This window comes from Schistocerca gregaria, chromosome 8 (assembly GCF_023897955.1).
Source record: "Schistocerca gregaria isolate iqSchGreg1 chromosome 8, iqSchGreg1.2, whole genome shotgun sequence".
Classification (NCBI taxonomy): Eukaryota; Metazoa; Arthropoda; class Insecta; order Orthoptera; family Acrididae; genus Schistocerca; species Schistocerca gregaria.
This window is the reverse complement of record NC_064927.1, coordinates 268596287-268617267: the sequence shown is the minus strand read 5'-3', so window position 1 is coordinate 268617267 and position 20981 is coordinate 268596287. Positions and strand designations below refer to the sequence as shown.

At 41.9% G+C, this 20981-nt stretch overlaps 1 protein-coding gene across 2 annotated transcripts in view; it reads left to right on the top strand.

Moving 5' to 3' along the window:
* The window catches only part of LOC126284110 (uncharacterized), a 91533-nt gene that overhangs the window by 19562 nt on the left and 50990 nt on the right, over positions 1-20981 (top strand). For both annotated transcript variants that reach the window (XM_049982770.1, XM_049982769.1), the window contains exon 3: positions 18918-19011. In XM_049982770.1, the coding sequence (XP_049838727.1) occupies positions 18918-19011 (94 nt within the window). The remainder of the gene's footprint in view (positions 1-18917; positions 19012-20981) is intronic.

The following is a 20981-nucleotide window of genomic DNA, read 5'->3' as shown; positions in this document are numbered from 1 at the left end:
GCCACATACCACAACTCAACCTCAGGAGCCAACTAAGCCATCCCTTCAACCTAGGCAACCAGCTCCAGCCGTCAGTAAAGAAAGTCCTTCGTAAAGTAGTTCTAATTCCAAGAAAATGGTAGTTAAACCTTTGGATCAGTGAACTCTCTCCCTTTCTGATGGTAACTATACTCTTGAGGATAAGAACTCCTAGCCGGGGGAAACAGAGAGCAAGGAACTGGCTAACGTTCTGCCCTGACCTTCCCAGTAAATCACCCCCTCCGATGGAGAATGAAAAGAACAACCATCACCGAACAATGGCTTCCATAGGGACTTTTGTGTTGCAGTGGTATTTGAATGGATATCGCTCACATTTGGAAGAATTGCAGCTCCTTGTCCAGGAGAAACCGTTCTGCATCTGTTTACAAGAAACGCGTCTTAGTCACCAACACACCTGCATTATGTGGTTACCATGCATACAGAAAGGACGGTACTACTCGAGACAGGGCAAAAAGTGGAGTGGCTGTTTTCATCGATGACAGGTGGCACTCCTCTCCTGTCCCTCTTACCACGACCACACAAGCAATTGCTGTGAAAGTTCTCGCATGCTTTAATATCGCAATGTGTTCTTTGTACCTTACCCCTAATGATGCCTTGGATGCAGATGCACTGGCAGAACTTGTCTGGGTGTTCCCACGCCCTTCCTCCTTGTGGGGGACTTTAACTTACACAATGTGCTGTGGGACTCGCCTACCAATTGCTCCAGGGGTCGGATAATTAAATGACTCGTCCATTCTGGAATATCTGCCTTCTGAACACAGATCAGACAACACACTTCTCCACAGATACAGGGTCTTTTTCAGCCATTGACTTTTATGTTTGTTCCCAACCTATTGCAGGCTCAGTTCCGTGGAAAGTGGCTCCAGATTTACATTATAGTGACCACTTCCCAGGATCTGTCTGCCGACTGGGACACTGGCTGACTGGAGACCATGCAGATGAATAATACAAAGAGCAAATTGATTGCAGTACAGTCGACGGGCTATTTTCGAACAAAAGAATGTGCACAGGAGACATTGGCCCATATCACTTATGAGATCCAACAGGCTGCTGCAGAGTCCATACCCGGTCTAGTCGGACGACGGTGGCCTGTACCTTAGGCTAATGATGACTGTTGATTGGCAGTTGGGGCCAGATGAACAGCTCTGCAGGACCTCAAACACTATCCTACTCCAGAAAATCTTGATGCCTTCAGACCTGCGAGAGCATAGGCACGGCGAGTGATAAAAGAACAGAAGAGGGCATCCTGGAGGGAATTCATGACTTCCTTTAATGCTCCATTTCCACTGCACGAATTTTGGAATCAATAAGATATATTTCAGGCAAGGGTAGTACATGTCCTTCTGCGGCCTTGTCAGATAATGGGGTCTTGGTTGACACACCAGAAGACATGGCTCAGGTTTTAGTTGAGCATTTCCTTACTATTACTACATCATCCAGACGAGCTTCGCTTTTTGGGTGTCCTGTAGGACTGCAGAGATGAGAAAGCTCAGTTTCTTCTTGCTTAATGAGGAAGTGTACAAACCTCCGTTCTCCATGTGGAAACTGGAATCACCTTTGTCTGCAGCCCGACACACCGCTCCAGAACCTGATGAGATCTAAAGGATAGCTCCTCTCTTGTTTCAGCCAGATCTGGTTTGATGGACAGTACCCTACAACTTTGGAAGGAGGCAATATTAATTCCATTCTGGAAACCAGGCAGGGACCGTAGCATCCCTAAGAGTTACAGAGTGTAGCCCTTGTCAGTTGTATGGGTAAGACTCTTGAACACATGGTCAACTGTCACCTCCTCTGGCTGCTCGAATCCCAAGGTTAACTGCGCTACTCACAGTGCGGTTTCAGGTGCTACCGTTTCCCTAGACAACTTAATCATACGGGAGGTGGCGATACAGGAGCCCTCCTTATGCTGAAACAATTTGGTTTGTGTGTTTTTTTACCTCAAAAAGCATATGACAATACTGGGAGGTACAACATCCTTCGCCAACTTTATGAATGAGAACTACGTGAACGGCTGCCACTTCTTATCCAATCGTTTCTGAGGACCTCTTTTTCGATATCGTGTTGGCTAGGCCATGTTCAGGAGAATGGGGTCCCTCAGGGCAGTGTCCTCAGTATCACATTGTTTGCCATTTCTATCAGTGGCATTTCCTCCACAGTCAGAAGCCCTGTTAAATGCCCTTTGTTTGTGGATGACTTGGCAATCTTCTTTTCTTCCTCTGATCTTATAACAATGATGAGGCAGCTACAGCTGACAATTAGGAGGCTGGAAACTTGGGGGCATGACAACTGGTTTTCAGTTCTCACCTAGGAAGACTGCATGTCTCAATTTTAACTGTGCTCCTCGAAGTTTTAATCAGCTTGTGCTCACAATGGGGTTCAATATTTTATGTTTTCAAGGCACTGTGCACTTTTCGGGTTTATCATTTGACTCAAAATTAATTTGGCTCCCACACATGAAAGATCTACGAACAGAGGTCTTGCAGTCATTGAATATTTTTAATTGCCTTCCTGACAAGACATTAGATGCTCTCCACCAGGAGGGCATTCGGATGTCAACTGGAGCCTTTCAGACCAGCCCAATTCAGAATCTGTGCAGCAGCTGGTGAACCACCACTCTGGTTTTGGTGACATATCCTTTGGCTTGATAGGCACTGAAAATCTCAGCAGGACTCAGGCAGGTAGGTGGACGGACAGATGGACCACAAAGTTATCCCATAAGAGTTCTGTTTTTATCGTCTGAAGTACAGAACACTAAAAATGGGGAAAATTTGCTGCAACAAGCTTTTTAAGCAGTTTAAATAACGATTTCACCATGGGCTTTGCTTTCTGATTTTCCTGTATGTTATTTCTGTGAGGTGCACAAAAAGTTGTGATGGATTGATAAGTTGGAGGATTGTAGCTAAATTAGCCTAGGAACAATGACTTCCCAAATTTGAAAATTTCGTTGTGCATTTCCAATTCCTAAGAAAGATGCACTCATAAAAAACAGCTCCATTACCTACCATAAGTTACAGATTGAGCAGAAATGCAGTAAAAGTTCCTGTAAGTCCTTTGGTGCAATCTGTGTGAACTTAATTGAAATTGAAGACAGCTTAGCGGAGAGGATCTTCCAAAATGGGTCACTTGAAGCGAAATGATCCCTAGGGATGTTGTTGAAATAATGTGCAAATAAAAAAAGACAACCCTGAACCTTCAGTTTTGCCAATCAAGACTAACAGATCACAGTTACACAGTGACTGGGTTGATGCAGCACTCCCAGATACTACTGCAGTTGTATTTCATTCTTGTCAGTGTACCTGTGACCTAGCGATCATCACATACTGCAGACCATTGCTGATTTCTGTTGGGTAATTGTCCAGCTTAAGACATGCTGTTCCCTGTGATCTAAAGCTTTGTATTTCCATGAGGCCTCACACTTCACAAAGTCTATGTATCCACTAGCAGTCTGATGCCACACACAGAACTGCCATTCAGGTGACAAGCCAGCACCAAGCAAACAAGGGAAGCCTTAATGGTGCAAGGAATAGAGAGAGGTCTTAGCACTCAGAGACGACACTACATGTGTATGCAAGTGCTACTTGTGCGAATGCTTGTCAGTTTTGTTTTGCCTGTGTCTGATACAGAACTTACTCCAGTAGCTGATTAATACCTAGCATTCCTTTTCATCATGCCTGTCTGCCACTCAGTGCCTCCACTATGTGACGAGTAGCAATCCTTTTTGTATTGTTGCCATTCCATCTCAGATTTTCCATTATGTATTAGGTTGGTGCATAAGTTTGTAGTGTTTTTCCAAAAGTTTAATAAACACAACATATACACATAACAGAGACTTTACTAATCAATAATATATTCTCCTTCACTATTTACAAGAATCTTCCAACTCTGAGATAGCTTTTAGATTCCATGACTGTAGAAGCCACACGGTTTTGAAGTGAAGAACTCATTGAGCCATGTTGAGAGTGGTGCATTTTCATCTGGAAAGGAAATCCCTTGAAGGCTGTTAGACAGAGCAGAAAAGATCAAAATCTGAGGGCGTGAGATCAAGTGAATAAAGTGATTTGAAATGACTTCCCAACCAAACTCTTGCAGAGTGTTTTTTTGTCCATCTTGCAGAATCTGTGCAGGCATTTCGTGGAGCAGCATCTCCTCACAACAGAGTCATCATGGTCATTGTTCTTGGATTGTATCTGCAAGACATCTCAGTCTTTGACAACAAATGTCAGAAGTGATGTTTACGCCTCGGGGAAGCAGTTTGTAGTACACCAAACTATTGCTGTTCCACCAGATGCATAACATTATCTTTTGCGGATGCATGCAGGGCTTTGTATGGGGAGTTGCTGCTTTGTTTGGGCTCCGCCATACCTTTCTTTTCCTTATGCTAGCATACAAGACACCATTTCTTATCACCAGTAATGATACAGGATAGGAATAGTTGATGATGAGCAAGTGGAGATACACGTATGGTCACCTGCTGATTTTTGTGGTTTTGGTTGAGTACACACAGTACACATACACACAATTTTTTTAACATTTCCCTTTGCAAGCAAATGTTCCTCAATGGTAAAATGATTACATTGCCCTGTTCTCGAGTTCTCTGCCATGGGTCATTGTGGATAAATGCATTTAAATGATTGTCATCAATGAAGGTTTTCCTGAATGTGGAAAGTCACTACTGTCCAAACAGTCCTCCTCAAAATTATAAAACCATTTTCTGCCCTTGCTCTGGCCAGTGGAATTATCCTCATACACAGTGCAAATGTTTCTGGCTAACTCTGGTGCTGTCATCCTTCTATTGAACTCAAACAGAACAACATGTTGTAACTGTTCAGATTTCTTCACTTAGTACTCCATTTTCTAACATCAACAGCTTCACTCACTTTAACCAAATGACAGTATGTAAACTCAAATAGCTACACTGAAGTACAAATGAAAACTGACAAATGATAAATAAACCTACAGCAATAGGAATATCAACATGCAAAACAAAAATGCTACGAACTTGTGCACCAACCTAATAAATAACTTGATGACAGTGTTATGGAAAGGGATTTGTGTGCAGGTGAGAGAGGTGATGTGATACTGTGAGAGAAATTCTACAAAGCACTGAAAAACCTAAGTTGAAATAAGAAACCTGGAATGGATGACGTTCCTTGTGAATTATTAAGATCCTTGGAAGAACTAACCAGGCTGCAATGCTCCACCTGATATGTAGAATATCGGAAACAGCTGCAGTCTTTTCGTCCTCCAAGAAGAATTCAATAATCCCAGTACCAAGCAGAAAGGATATCAAGAAGAAATTTGGAAAAAGAATTAAAGTTCGGGAAGAAGCAGTAAAAACTTTGAAGTTTTATGATGACATTGTAATTCGTACAGGGATGGCAAAGGACTTGGAAGCTCTGGTGAACAGAATGGATTGTGTCCTGAAAAGATTGAAGATCGACAAAAGTAAAACCAGGGTAATAGCATGTAGGTGAATTAAATTAGAAGATGCTGAGAACATTAGATTAGGAAATGAGCCACTAAAATTAGTACATGGATTTTGATATTGGGGAATAAAATAACTGATACCAGAAGTAGAGAGGAGGTAAAGTGCAGATTTCCAGTAGCAAGAAACACTTCTGAAAAAGAGACATCTGTTAAATTCAGATATAAATTTAAGTCGTAGGGAGCCTTTTTTGATGCTATTTGTATAGAGTGTAGTATTGTACAAAAGTGATACATGGATTATATGCAGTTCAGACAAGAAGAGAATAGACGCTTTTGAAGTGTGGTGTTGTAGAAGCATGCTGAAGATTAGATAAGTAGATCAAGCAATTAATGAAGAGACTGTCAAATTGGTGAGAGGAGCTTCATGGCACAAACTGACTCAAATATGGGACAGGTTGACAGGACACATATTGAGGCTTCAGAGAAGAGTTAGTTTGGTAATAGGTGTAAGTATGGAGGAGGGTAAAAATTACAGAGGGAGACCAACAATAGACTACACTAAGCAGGTTCAGAGAGTGTAGGGTACAGTAGTTAATGCGGGTGTTACATGATTTGGACAAAGTAGACTATTATATAGAGATGCATCATACAGTCTTGTGTCCAAAGACCATAAAAACAACCATGTGTAAAACCTTTGCCATTGTCTTTTCTTATACCTCACCCTGTAAGCTTTTGATACCACTTGGTTTCTAATAAACAGTATTGAATGAAAGTGGCAACCATGGTTGTTTCCCCATCATGGTAATTTAAATATAACTCCTTGTGGCTTGCTATTACAGTTGCACTATCTTTTTCATTAAATCACATACTTCATTACCCACTCTCTGTTTGAATGCTTAAGGAAGAAAATAGGGTTCTGTTCTATATCTCCAGTTAGATACCTGTCCTCATTTTCTTTTTTAAAACTATTGTAGATGTTGAAATCTGCTGTTATTTGTCACTACATGAAATATTTCAATTTTCTGTCTCCTTTATTTTAAGCAGTAGTGAAAAAAGCAACTGTTTTTTTATACATTTTGCATCATATACCAATTGTGCATTCTTTCTCATTATGCCATATGCATATGTGTTTTGCCATATACTATTTAAAAAGTTTCTGACACAAAAAATGTTCTTGGATATCTTTATTTGAGCACTGCAGATGTTCAAAAATCATAGAATGCCAAATTGTTTGTATATTTTCGATTGCGTGCTAAATTGTAAGCTACATAAAGTAGACCTGTGCAAGTAAGACAAAAATAAAAAAAAAAGTATTAGATTTAGCAGAGAAAGTACCTTTACTACACCAATTACAGATAAATTAATTATTGTCAGACATAGCATTTGCTGTTTAATATAAATCATGTGCAGGTTAACAACTGTAGGAAAACACAGCCTGTAGCTTAAATTTGTCAACCAAGTAATCTTTTCTTCTGTGGTTTCCTGTTTGGGAGGAAGTACATCCTTTGCTGCCATCTGACTCGGGATTTGAAACTGGCAGTAAGCTTGTCCTCATAAACTTACTCTTTGAAATAATACTGTTACACTATTAAGAAAAGAGCTGAAGCAAGTAGATCTGAAGTAAATAAAGTAAATCAAATACTATCATAATACCTTATTCTTGCGTCTGCAGCGATAAAATGTGAACAACAGTAATGATCAGTCTTAGAGTAGTTTTTCTTGTATAAAAATTAACTTTTGACCTCTCAGTGATTACATGTTTGTTTTTCGTCCTGGTCTCAAAAAGTTATTAATATTGAATACTTAATTCAGTTAATCCTGACTCAGAAAGGTACACAGTTTTCTGAAATGGATACTAATTTAATAATGACTCACAAGAGGCGCTTTATTATATTTTATTTACCGCCACCAGTTATGAACAATGGCTCATTCTCAAGCAGTACGTTATAAGATCTTAAATATAAATATTGTAGGAGGACTGAGCCATTTCAAGGAGAATGAGTCATCGATAGAAACTAGTAGCAGTAAAGAATATATATATATATATAAAACAGAAAGAAACTTCCACATGGGAAAAATATATTAAAAATAAAGATTCCAAGACTTACCAAGCGGGAAAGCGCCGGCAGACAGGCATATGAACAAAACACACAAACACACACACAGAATTACAAGCTTTCGCAACTGGCAGTTGCTTCGTCAGGAAGGAAGGAAGGAGAGGGAAAAATGAAAGGGTGTGGGTTTTAAGGGAGAGGGTAAGGAGTCATTCCAATCCCGGGAGCGGAAAGACTTCCCTTAGGGGAAAAAAAGGAGGGAAAAAAAGGAGGAAAAAAAGGACAGGTATACACTCGCACACACACACACACACACATATCCATCCGCACATACACAGACACAAGCAGACATATTTAAAGGCAAAGAGTTAAGGGCAGAGATGTCAGTCGAGGCGGAAGTACAGAGGCAAAGAAGTTGTTGAAAGACAGGTGAGGTATGAGCGGCGGCAACTTGAAATTAGCGGAGGTTGAGGCCTGGCGGATATCGAGAAGAGAGGATATACTGAAGGGCGAGTTCCCATCTCCGGAGTTCGGATAGGTTGGTGTTGGTGGGAAGTATCCAGATAACTCGGACGGTGTAACACTGTGCCAAGATGTGCTGGCCGTGCATCAAGGCATGTTTAGCCACAGGGTGATCCTCATTACCAACAAACACTGTCTGCCTGTGTCCATTCATGCGAATGGACAGTTTGTTGCTGGTCATTCCCACATAGAAAGCATCACAGTGCAGGCAGGTCAGTTGGTAAATCACGTGGGTGCTTTCACATGTGGCTCTCCCTTTGATCGTGTACACCTTCCGGGTTACAGGACTGGAGTAGGTGGTGGTGGGAGGGTGCATAGGACAGGTTTTACACCGGGGGCGGTTGCAAGGGTAGGAGCCAAAGGGTAGGGGAGGTGGTTTGGGGATTTCATAGGGATGAACCAAGAGGTTACGAAGGTTAGGTGGACGGCGGAAAGACACTCTTGGTGGAGTGGGGAGGATTTCATGAAGGATGGATCTCATTTCGGGGCAGGATTTTAGGAAGTCGTATCCCTGCTGGAGAGCCACATTCAAGGTCTGATCCAGTCCTGGGAAGTATTCTGTTACAAGTGGGGCACTTTTGGGGTTCTTCTGTGAGAGGTTCTGGGTTTGAGGGGATGAGGAAGTGGCTCTGGTTATCTGCTTCTGTACCAGGTTGGGAGGGTAGTTGCGGGATGCGAAAGCTGTTTTCAGGTTGTTGGTGTAATGGTCGAGGGATTCAGGACTGGAGCAGATTCGTTTGCCACGAAGGCCTAGGCTGTAGGGAAGGGACCGTTTGATATGGAATGGGTGGCAGCTGTCATAATGGAGGTACTGTTGCTTGTTGGTGGGTTTGATGTGGACGGATGTGTGCAGCTGGCCATTGGACAGATGGAGGTCAACATCTAGGAAAGTGGCATGGGATTTGGAGTAGGACCAGGTGAATCTGATGGAACCGAAGGAGTTGAGGTTGGAGAGGAAATTCTGGAGTTGTTCTTCACTGTGAGTCCAGATCATGAAGATGTCGTCAATAAATCTGTACCAAACTTTGGGTTGGCAGGCTTGGGTAACCAAGAAGGCTTCCTCTAAGCGACCCATAAATAGGTTGGCATACGAGGGGGCCATCCTGGTGCCCATGGCTGTTCCCTTTGATTGTTGGTATGTCTGGCCTTCAAAAGTGAAGAAGTTGTGGGTCAGGATGAAGCTGGCTAAGGTGACGAGGAAAGAGGTTTTAGGTAGGGTGGCAGGTGATCGGCGTGAAAGGAAGTGCTCCATTGCAGCGAGGCCCTGGACGTGCGGGATATTTGTGTATAGGGAAGTGGCATCAATGGTTACCAGGATGGTTTCTGGGGGTAACAGACTGGGTACGGATTCCAGGTGTTCGAGAAAGTGGTTGGTGTCTTTGATGAAGGATGGGAGACTGCATGTAAAGGGTTGAAGGTGTTGATCTACGTAGGCAGAGATGCGTTCTGTGGGGGCTTGGTAACCAGCTACAATGGGGCGGCCAGGATGTTTGGGTTTGTGAATTTTAGGAAGTAGGTAGAAGGTAGGAGTGCGAGGTGACGGTGGGGTGAGGAGTTTGATGGAGTCAGGTGAAAGGTTTTGTAGGGGGCCTAAGGTTCTGAGGATTCCTTGAAGCTCCGCCTGGACATCAGGAATGGGATTACTTCGGCAAACTTTGTATGTAGAGTTGTCTGAAAGCTGACGCAGTCCCTCAGCCACATACTCCCGACGATCAAGTACCACAGTCGTGGAACCCTTGTCAGCCGGAAGAATGATGATGGATCGGTCAGCTTTCAGATCACGGATAGCCTGGGATTCGGCTGTGGTGATGTTGGGAGTAGGATTAAGGTTTTTCAAGAAAGATTGAGAGGCAAGGCTGGAAGTGAGAAATTCCTGGAAGGTTTGGAGAGGGTGATTTTGAGGAAGAGGAGGTGGGTCCCGCTGTGATGGAGGACGGAACTGTTGCAGGCAGGGTTCAATTTGGATAGTGTCTTGGGGAGTTGGATCATTAGGAGTGGGATCAGGATTGTTTTTCTTCGTGGCAAAGTGATATTTCCAGCAGAGACTACGAGTGTAGGACAGTAAATCCTTGACAAGGGCAGTTTGGTTGAACCTGGGAGTGGGGCTGAAGGTGAGGCCTTTGGATAGGACAGAGGTTTCGGATTGGGAGAGGGGTTTGGAGGAAAGGTTAACTACTGAATTGGGGTGTTGTGGTTCCAGATTGTGTTGACTAGAATTTTGAGGTGTTGGGGGGAGTGGAGCTGGAAGTGGGAGATTGAGTAGATGGGAGAGACTGGGTCTGTGTGCAATGAGAGGAGGTTGAGGTTTGTTGGAAAGGTTGTGGAGGGTGAGTGAGTTGCCTTTCCGGAGGTGGGAAACCAGGAGATTGGATAGTTTTTTGAGGTGGAGGGTGGCATGTTGTTCTAATTTGCGGTTGGCCTGTAGGAGGATGCTATGTACAGCCGGTGTGGATGCGGGAGAGGAAAGATTGAGGACTTTGATTTGGGATAGGAGTTGACGGGTGTGTTCATTGGCCGAGTCGATGTATAGGTGAAGGATTAGGCGGTTGAGGGCTATGGATTGTGCTGTTTGGAACTGGTATAAGGACTGATGGAAAGAAGGATTGCAGCCAGAGATGGGAACTTTAAGTGTGAGGCCTTTGGGAGTAATGCCAAATGTCAGACAAGCCTGAGTAAATAAAATATGGGAGCGTAATCTGGCTAGGGTGAAGGCATGTTTGCGGAGGGAATGTAAATAAAATTTAATGGGGTCGTTGTAGGGATGTTGTGAGGTTGACATGGTATTGGTAGGTGGAAAGGGTAATATGAGGTTAAAGTGAAAGTAAAGAGAGATTTTTTTTCCCCTAAGGGAAGTCTTTCCGCTCCCGGGATTGGAATGACTCCTTACCCTCTCCCTTAAAACCCACACCCTTTCATTTTTCCCTCTCCTTCCTTCCTTCCTTACGAAGCAACTGCCAGTTGCGAAAGCTTGTAATTCTGTGTGTGTGTTTGTGTGTTTTGTTCATATGCCTGTCTGCCGGCGCTTTCCCGCTTGGTATATATATATATATATATATATATATATATATATATATATATATATATATATATATATATATATATAAGAATGAGTCATCGATAGAAACTAGTAGCAGTAAAGAATATATATATATATATATATATATATATATAAAACAGCTCTGGTGGATCATTATTATGTTATATACACGAAATACAATTTGTTGAGGCTGTAGAACGACAAACATAGGAAATATTCAACAAAATTTTCTACTTGTTGTAACAATATTTTTATGTTTTAGTAATGTAGTCTTTAACGTATGAGCGCAATTTTAACTCGAGTGTCTGTTATTTACTTCAGTGGATTTAATACGGCTTGAAAATGCTAAGGTTTGCAAAGAAAGTATCTTTCTGTAGAATTTCCACTTGTGAGTAGATAATGGTATTTAAATTATCTTTGCAGTGCAACCAATTGTTAACAATGTAATACTTGTGGCTGCTAGCTTGCGAACTATGTGGTTCTTAAACTTCCTGGCAGATTAAAACTGTGTGCTCGACCAAGACTCGAACTCGGAACCTTTGCCTTTCGCGGGCAAGTGGTAGAGCATTTGCCTGCGAAAGGCAAAGGTCCCGAGTTCGAGTCTCGGTCGGGCACACAGTTTTAATCTACCAGGAAGTTTCATATCAGCGCACACTCTGCTGCAGAGTCAAAATCTCATTCTGTATGTGGTTCTTGAGTTGGGTTCTCTGTGCACTCTGTTTTGGAATGAGAGCTGTCTGATCTTGAATCAGTAGAAGGCACAAGATTCCTGACTGCTGGCATTTCACGTTTATTCATTGCCAACCATAGCAGTGAAACAGTACTGTGTTCAGCAGAAGTAGCATTGTTGAATGCTAGCTGTGCTGCGAGTGGCGTATCCGTGGTAAAATAAATGTTAAAGCACTTCCTGGATCATACAGTGACTTTCTATGAAAAAAAAGCTTACTGCCCACAGTGAAGATTGATGCTTTGTGTCCTCAGAGTCTTTCGCGACAGCATACACGAATAAAATGTTCTCGGTTTTCCAACCCATCAGTTCGAATAAAATCCTCGAGCTTTTGATGGCTGTCTCCGCTATCGTCAGGAGTTCACTGACTGCCGGGGCTGCTAAGGTTTCTCACTTATATAGGGATGATGACATCATCAGCAGCCAATCAGATCGACCCAATGTGACGCTCGCGCACGTATGCCGACTCGGGCAGCTATCGGAGCTATTGCCCGTGGCAGCACCGGTGACATCCCTTTGAGCACAAGCACCATATAAAACAGAGAGATTGACAAGTCATCCATAGTGGAGCATTGCCTGAAAAACGGACATAAAATACAGTTAGAAAATACAAAAGTGTTGGCTCATGTGTCTACATATTCGGACTCTGTTATAAAGTAAGCAGCCGAGACTCATTTAAACAACAATAATTTCAACAGAGACCAGGGATACACACTCAGCAGGGCATGGGGGCGGGCGTTGGACATTGAAAGAAAGCAATGACAGATACGCGATGCGGGAGCAGCAGTTTCAAACGTAGCGCCTGCCCCTGGCGCCACCTGACGTCACCGGTGCTGCCACAGGCAATAGCTCCAGTAGTTGCCCGAGTCAACTTACATGCGCGTGCCACATTAGGTCGATCTGATTGGCTCCTGATGATGTCATCATGCCTATATAAGCGAGAAACCGTTGCAGCCCCGGCAGTCTGTGAACTCCTAATGTCGATGGCGGAGATGGCCATCGAAAACTCGAGGATTTTATTCGAATCGACGCAGCTGGAAAACCGAGAACGTTTTATTCACGATTGATGCTTGATATAAAATGTAAGTATAGTGCATGCAGTGGCTGAGGGAGGTGGGACCTGTTCTCTTTGCACCACTTCTCTCCCCATCCCAAGCTGAGTCTAATGAAAAAGTCACTTATTTTCATCCTCTTGCACTCCCTCCAGCAGCAGTCAAGAAAAAGTGTACATACTGTATTCTAAGAGGATGGCAAATGTCATGGACTGTCACCAAACGTGAAATGGCAAGATTTCTGAGTAACTGGTGAATTTATTCCCTTACTTTTGGGCCAGTATGAAATTCTGTTAAATTTTCTAGAAAATAATTACTCTAATGTCTTCTAATAATGAAATGGAAATAGTCTTGCAAGTTTTACAGAAATCATATTTTGAATGCAGCAGTATGATAATTACATAAGGCTTCAGCACTATCATTATATAGAAAAAAAGAAAGAAAAGCCCGTTATGTCAAAGAGTGAACTGCACACATTACGTACATAGTTGCTCATGTAGTTGACAAATGTGGTGTCCTTGCCAGTGTTGGCCATTAGTTCCTCACAACACCTGTCAATGCACAACGTGTGGGACATGTTCAGAAAGTAAGTGTATTGTGACATAAAGAACTTTTTTAGGGTTGGCAACACTGAGTGGTAGAAGGGGATCTGCGGATTAGAGCAAGCATTGCAGGACAACAGTATTATTTAAACACAAGTTGCAGTGCCCAGCTGTGTGGAAGATGTCAGTAAGAAAGCTTGCCAAATGCAAGCCATGTGCTGTGATCTGCTCCCTACTTGCGAAAAGAATAACACCTATAGAAATTTTTTTGTGAATAAAAATGGTTCATGGGAAATGTGTCGTGAACAGAATGAGTGTGTTTAAGGGGTGTAGGGAGTTTAGCAGAGGGAGAACAAATGTTCACGATACGCAGGTGATTGGGTTTCATTTTGGTCGAATTTCTGCCTTGGGGAGACCATCAATGCACAACAATATTGAGAGACCCTTTAAAAAAAACTCAAAAGGAGGGGAATACTGACAAGTGTGATGTGCTAGGTATTACGCTTCACCCATCCTCAAAGAGCCTTACACACCAGGGCACTCTTGGATTCATTTGGTTGGAATGTTTTGAACCATCCCCCATATTCTCCTGGATTGGTGCCTTCAGATTATTATCTTTTCAGCTCCCTGAAGGCACCCACGAGTGGAATTGAATTTTTAATCAGCAAGCAGGTGCAGAAAGATGTTCTGAAGGGGGAAAGGAGCTGGCGGTAGAGTTCTTTAAGGAGGGCATAAAGAAGCTTGTGCCATGGCTCACCACTGAACAGGATGGGGGTTGTGAAACTTCCTGGCAGATTAAAACTGTGTGCCCGACCGAGACTCGAACTCGGGACCTTTGCCTTTCGCGGGCAAGTGCTCTTCCAACTGAGCTACCGAAGCACGACTCACGTCCGGTACTCACAGCTTTACTTCTGCCAGTATCCGTCTCCTACCTTCCAAACTTTACAGAAGCTCTTCTGCGAACCTTGCAGAACTAGCACTCCTGAAAGAAAGGATACTGCGGAGACATGGCTTAGCCACAGCCTGGGGGATGTTTCCAGAATGAGATTTTCACTCTGCAGCGGAGTGTGCGCTGATATGAAACTTCCTGGCAGATTAAAACTGTGTGCCCGACCGAGACTCGAACTCGGGACCTTTGCCTTTCGCGGGCAAGTGCTCTACCAACTGAGCTACCGAAGCACGACTCACGTCCGGTACTCACAGCTTTACTTCTGCCAGTATCCGTCTCCTACCTTCCAAACTTTACAGAAGCTCTTCTGCGAAACTTGCAGAACTAGCACTCCTGAAAGAAAGGATACTGCGGAGACATGGCTTAGCCACAGCCTGGGGGATGTTTCCAGAATGAGATTTTCACTCTGCAGCGGAGTGTGCACTGATATGAAACTTCCTGGCAGATTAAAACTGTGTGCCTGACCGAGACTCGAACTCGGGACCTTTGCCTTTCGCGGGCAAGTGCTCTACCAACTGAGCTACCGAAGCACGACTCACGTCCGGTACTCACAGCTTTACTTCTGCCAGTATCCGTCTCCTACCTTCCAAACTTTACAGAAGCTCTTCTGCGAAACTTGCAGAACTAGCACTCCTGAAAGAAAGGATACTGCGGAGACATGGCTTAGCCACAGCCTGGGGGATGTTTCCAGAATGAGATTTTCACTCTGCAGCGGAGTGTGCGCTGATATGAAACTTCCTGGCAGATTAAAACTGTGTGCCTGACCGAGACTCGAACTCGGGACCTTTGCCTTTCGCGGGCAAGTGCTCTACCAACTGAGCTACCGAAGCACGACTCACGTCCGGTACTCACAGCTTTACTTCTGCCAGTATCCGTCTCCTACCTTCCAAACTTTACAGAAGCTCTTCTGCGAAACTTGCAGAACTAGCACTCCTGAAAGAAAGGATACTGCGGAGACATGGCTTAGCCACAGCCTGGGGGATGTTTCCAGAATGAGATTTTCACTCTGCAGCGGAGTGTGCGCTGATATGAAACTTCCTGGCAGATTAAAACTGTGTGCCCGACCGAGACTCGAACTCGGGACCTTTGCCTTTCGCGGGCAAGTGCTCTACCAACTGAGCTACCGAAGCACGACTCACGTCCGGTACTCACAGCTTTACTTCTGCCAGTATCCGTCTCCTACCTTTCTCATTCTGGAAACATCCCCCAGGCTGTGGCTAAGCCATGTCTCCGCAGTATCCTTTCTTTCAGGAGTGCTAGTTCTGCAAGTTTCGCAGAAGAGCTTCTGTAAAGTTTGGAAGGTAGGAGACAGATACTGGCAGAAGTAAAGCTGTGAGTACCGGACGTGAGTCGTGCTTCGGTAGCTCAGTTGGTAGAGCACTTGCCCGCGAAAGGCAAAGGTCCCGAGTTCGAGTCTCGGTCGGGCACACAGTTTTAATCTGCCAGGAAGTTTCATATCAGCGCACACTCCGCTGCAGAGTGAAAATCTCATTCAGGATGGGGGTTATACGGAAAAATAATCAGCTAGTGTGTCAACAATATCCTGTAACTTAACATATAGTTTCATGTGTTACGTGGATCTGGAAATATATTCTAGATGTCAGTAGTACACCTATATTCTGGTAGAAGTCACTCAGATTGCAATAATGCAGGCAATAATTGTTATGCATCAAACTAAAACAATGCTGGTGTCATTCCACAAATACAAGCCATGTGATTGTTTTGCTTGTTGTCCTGGCAAATACTACGGCATGTGATCGTATTTTGTTTTGCTGTGAAGGTGATACTATTTGTATACATTTGTGTTATAATGGCAGATAAAGGCATATTTACAATTGAATACAATCTTCTTAGTGTATGGGTGCATGAAAAGTAACAGACAGGTGAGACATATCATGTAATTAAGGGAAACATTTTGTAATCACTTCAAGAAGAAAGCCCCAACAGAGGCTAATATTCAGAAACTGGAAAGTCCCTTCTCAGCTTGGTCTGTGAGAGATGCACAACAGAGGAAGACCCAAGATATTTGACAACAATTGTGAAGTAACTGAACACTTAAATGCACCATTGCTTTGTTCACTAGCAAAATCAGCAAGGAAGCGGTCAGCAAAGATGGAACATTCCTAGAACATTTGTGCCATGTCTTTGGATGAAGAAAGGTGGTCACCATTTATTTTGACCCTGCAGCATAAATGAATTAAGTGGTCATGATAGTTATACCCAATGTGATTTGTGTGAACAGCTACCTACAGCTTTTCCAACATCAGCAACTCGCAGTAAGGTTGTGATGACAGATGAATCCTCTTTAAATCATAGATCCTGGTCTTGAAATCTTTATATCTGGGCAAAAAGAGCTGTCATTGTTATGAAGAACTTAACCAATACTCTCCTTATGTTATGCTACAGACTGATGTTACCCATGACCTTATCATCTGGCCATATTTCTTTGACGCGTCTGTGGTGGGGAGCATTGTACCTCGATGTTATCTCGCTGACTATTACATGAACTTGATAAAGTTGGCCTGCTGAGCAATGTTGTTATACAACAGGATGGTGCTCCTGGACACTACTGGACTCTTGTTGAAGACTGGTTGGACCACCAATTTCCATCATAGATTTAATGTGGCCACCCAGAAGTCCATACTAAAAAAGTGCAATAATTGGCTGTGGTCCTTCTTAAAGGAAAAGAGTTCCGTAACTCACATGAGTTTTGTTGAAGAGCTGAAAGAAGAGATTACCCATATCCTGACAATGACCACTCCCGAAATGCTGACCAGGGAAGCAGACACACATGGCAGTGAATCCAACTCTAAGAATGGTAGTCAGACTCCCACACCCTGCCTACGCCCTCAGAATTAAATAAAATATTGCACCACATGGGAAATTCTACAGTTTTTAGTTTATGGTGCTCTGGCTGTACCCTTGGCTGTTTTCTGGCACATGTTGTTTTATTAATTTTTCATGTTTTTAGCATAAGAAGTATGAGTACATTGATAAGTTTTCCAGGCTAAAGAAATTCCTTCAAGATTATGCACTCATTTAACTATTATAGGCCAGCGGAGTGCTTAATAACATGTTTTCTTGCAATATGTTTTCATATGAAAACTTTGTTCACCACCACTTCACTACTCTATTAATTTAAATGGAAATTGACTCTAAATAAATTAGTGTTCCTAACCACCATTGGTGCTTTAGATTTGATTGTTTTGGAAAATCTTGTTCCACCCCCTCTATGCATCACCCTGTACTGCCCAGAATGTTCAGTTGATGATGAATTCTGACATTGTCTTTTTGTTTGTCTCCCAAATTGCTAGCAAAAAGCTAGAGCATTATCCACTAATCTGCTGCACAGAATGGAAGTTGCTATGTAACAGAACAGTTGTTATTTGTTGTTGCCGTGTTGCAGAACCCCAGAATAATATAACTTTTGCATGATGTCCAGAATACGTAATCAGTGTTGCGTTTTGTGATGTTTGCAATCTGAGTCACATGATTTTTTAAACATTTTAATCATTTGTGAGATAAGTGGAAGGCAGAACTTTCCTATTTTATTCATCACCACTGTATCACCGCCTACCCAGTACAACATTTTTTTTTTTTTTTCTTTCTTTCTTTTCGTTTGTAACTCAACATCTTGCTGTCCTGTTCAAATGTGCTGGTGTCCACATGTAAACTGCCGTGTGCATGTCGTAATATTGTGTGTCATACTGAATTTCCCAACCAGCTAGTAAATATGTTTCAGCAGATAACATAAGAAATTCATATCTTTCATCCTTTATGGCTTTATCATAAGTATTTTGCAGTGATATATTAAAAATTAAATGAATAAAGAAATAAAGACTGAAGCCTATGAAAAGATGAGCAATGAAGTGGGGTTTGGGGGGAGCAAATAATGTATGAAATGGTGATTGAGTGGCAAACAAGAGGTAAAATTTGAATATGGTAACTACTTAATGGAGAAAACAATAGAAGATGAAAGAGAACCAGAAAAAAACAGAAGTTATAATGCAAGTCTGTCACGAGAGTGATGTATGTTCTTGAAGCCATTGTCCATACTTGCTATTCTAATTTCTGGTGGCCAGAAACATTACACAGAACCAGTCTGTCAGATTGTTATAGCTACAGTTAGAGTGTTAAAATGACACATGCTATCTTGTTCTGCAGTAATTGGAAAAAATATTGGGTGATGGTCATTTTGCAAGAAAGTGTGAGAGCTTGGAAATATTGCAAGAACTGCACATCAGAAAAATAAACTGTGTTAATATTGTAATAAAGAAAATATCATATGGCATCATTACAGATGTTGAAACTGTTACTCATTGTATAATCAAAATTTCAATTAACGTTTACTTTTGGGTCCTAGAGAGAGAGTGTTCCATTTTTTTTCTGTGGTGTCAGGATCCTAGTTACCTAGCAGATAGTGTACTTCCAGAACAGTCCACTGATATGAAATCAACATTATTGTTTTAACTTTAGATTTTCTGGTAAATGCTGTCTTGTTTTATTTATTTATTTTTCCATTTATACTCACCTTTTAGTGTCGGTTCTATGTTTCATCTTTTCTCCAGGTACATTGAGGAACATGTTCAGAAAACTGGTGTGGCAATTGAAACACAAGGTTTTGTGATTGTTACAAGCGGCAGGAAACGAGAGACTCTCATGGTATGACGAAATTTATTTCATTATTATTTGTTGTTTACTTGCAGTGAGAGTGTTGTACTGATTAGGAGATCTTAATTTACTTCAGTCGTGTACTCATTTACTTCCCTCAATTCTTTTTTATAGTGAGAGTTACTGAATATAATCTTGTTTCTGTCAGTAAAAGTTATAGAAATCACGGATAATATTGTGATTCTTGAGTTTCTCCCGGCGTATTTGATAATCAAAATATCCGCGGGTGTACTGCCGGTCTATAGTGTCCAACGGGCACAATATTTCGGCGATCAATCGCAGCGTGAAGAAATTTGAAAAGTTGTGCCACCGTACTGATGATGGCGACATGTTTGATCGCCGAAATATTGTGCCCGTTGGACACTATAGACCGGCAGTACACCCGTGGATATTTTGATTACGGATAATATTTATTGCAAATCCAAATTTTGGTCACTGTGTGGCCAGCTTCAGTGCTAAAAGACACACAAATAACCAGTTCCAGTGACATAATGTGCATGCCTTATCATATATACAGTTGTATAAGCTTGTAATGTAAGTCAGTTATAAAATACATACCAGTAAATGTAAGTTCAAATATTAAAACCACGTACATACACGCAACCCAAACAGGACTACTCATGTCAGAGGTTGGGTTCAGTTGCAATACAACTGGCTTCAGTGTACAGCACATTAATCCACAGTACCCTCCTTACATGTGTGGTATGTTGACAATATGTATTAACTTTATTTTACAGTTCACGTTTTAAACATCCCAGCAGTCACTTTGATGGCTGTAACAACCTATTTATGATTACACTTGTTTGCATATGAGGACATAATTTCTGGGGACAAGTATATTTCCCACATTATTACATATTTAGTTGAAAGTTTGTTTGGTTGAATACCAAACTGTGTAAGCTATAATGTATATTTATGTGAAACCTGTGAGAGAGAACTATTAAGCAGAAAGTTGGTGGGTTCATTTGACATACCATTGCTAGTATGATAAGTTGAGATATCATTTTTGTCTGTTCTAATCCCTTAAACTGTATGTGGAATTTAACACTGTTTTAAGAATTTTTGTTAAAATAGGTCTTTTGAACAAATTTTCCTGTAATTTTTAAATGATATTCAACTGTAAAGTATGCAGCAGTAAGTGATGCCACTAATTAGTTCACTCAGTTACCACCTGTATAACTGTAAAACATTGGTCACTATTTTTAGTTACAATCACTTTATTTGTTTTATGTGCATAATTTTTTTAAAGTTTAAAATAATAAATAAAATGATAAAATGTACAAAGTATAAAATAAAGTAAATATGTATTGTCGATGTATCTGCATGTGAAGAGGCCACTGTTGGTTGGCATGATGTACACTGAAACAATCTGTGTTGTAACTGTAAACAATTGTGAACTTATCCTGACGTAAATGATCTGTTGGGACTGTGTGTATGATTAAGTGGTTTTAATGTTTTAACTTATATTTACTGGTGTGGACCAAAATCTGGAATTGCAATAAACATTATTTGCAAATAGTTCCTGTACTCTTTACTGCTTGAAATAAATACAGTCACTGGTCACATCTGTTTCATGTGGAATCAAAGCTTATAAAATCTTGTTTCAATGAAAATAATAAAAAAAGATAAAGATAAAATAAAATCTACTCATCAAGCAACGGCAGGGACACACACACACACACACACACACACACACACACACACACACACACACACAAAGGATTTAACTTTCGCAAGCTTTTGGAGCCAGTGTCTCGCCCTTCTGGGAGAAGAGTTGAAGCGGAAGGAACAGGGGTGAAGGACTAGAGAGGTTTAGGGAAAGGGTTACAGTTTAGAAAAGTCAACCAGGACCTTGGGTCAGGGGAACTTACTGTACAGAATGAGAAGGAAAGACTGAGTGTTGCTGACTGCATCGGGCAAGGGTTGAAAACTTAAAGCTTAAAGGCGGAAGACAGGGTAAT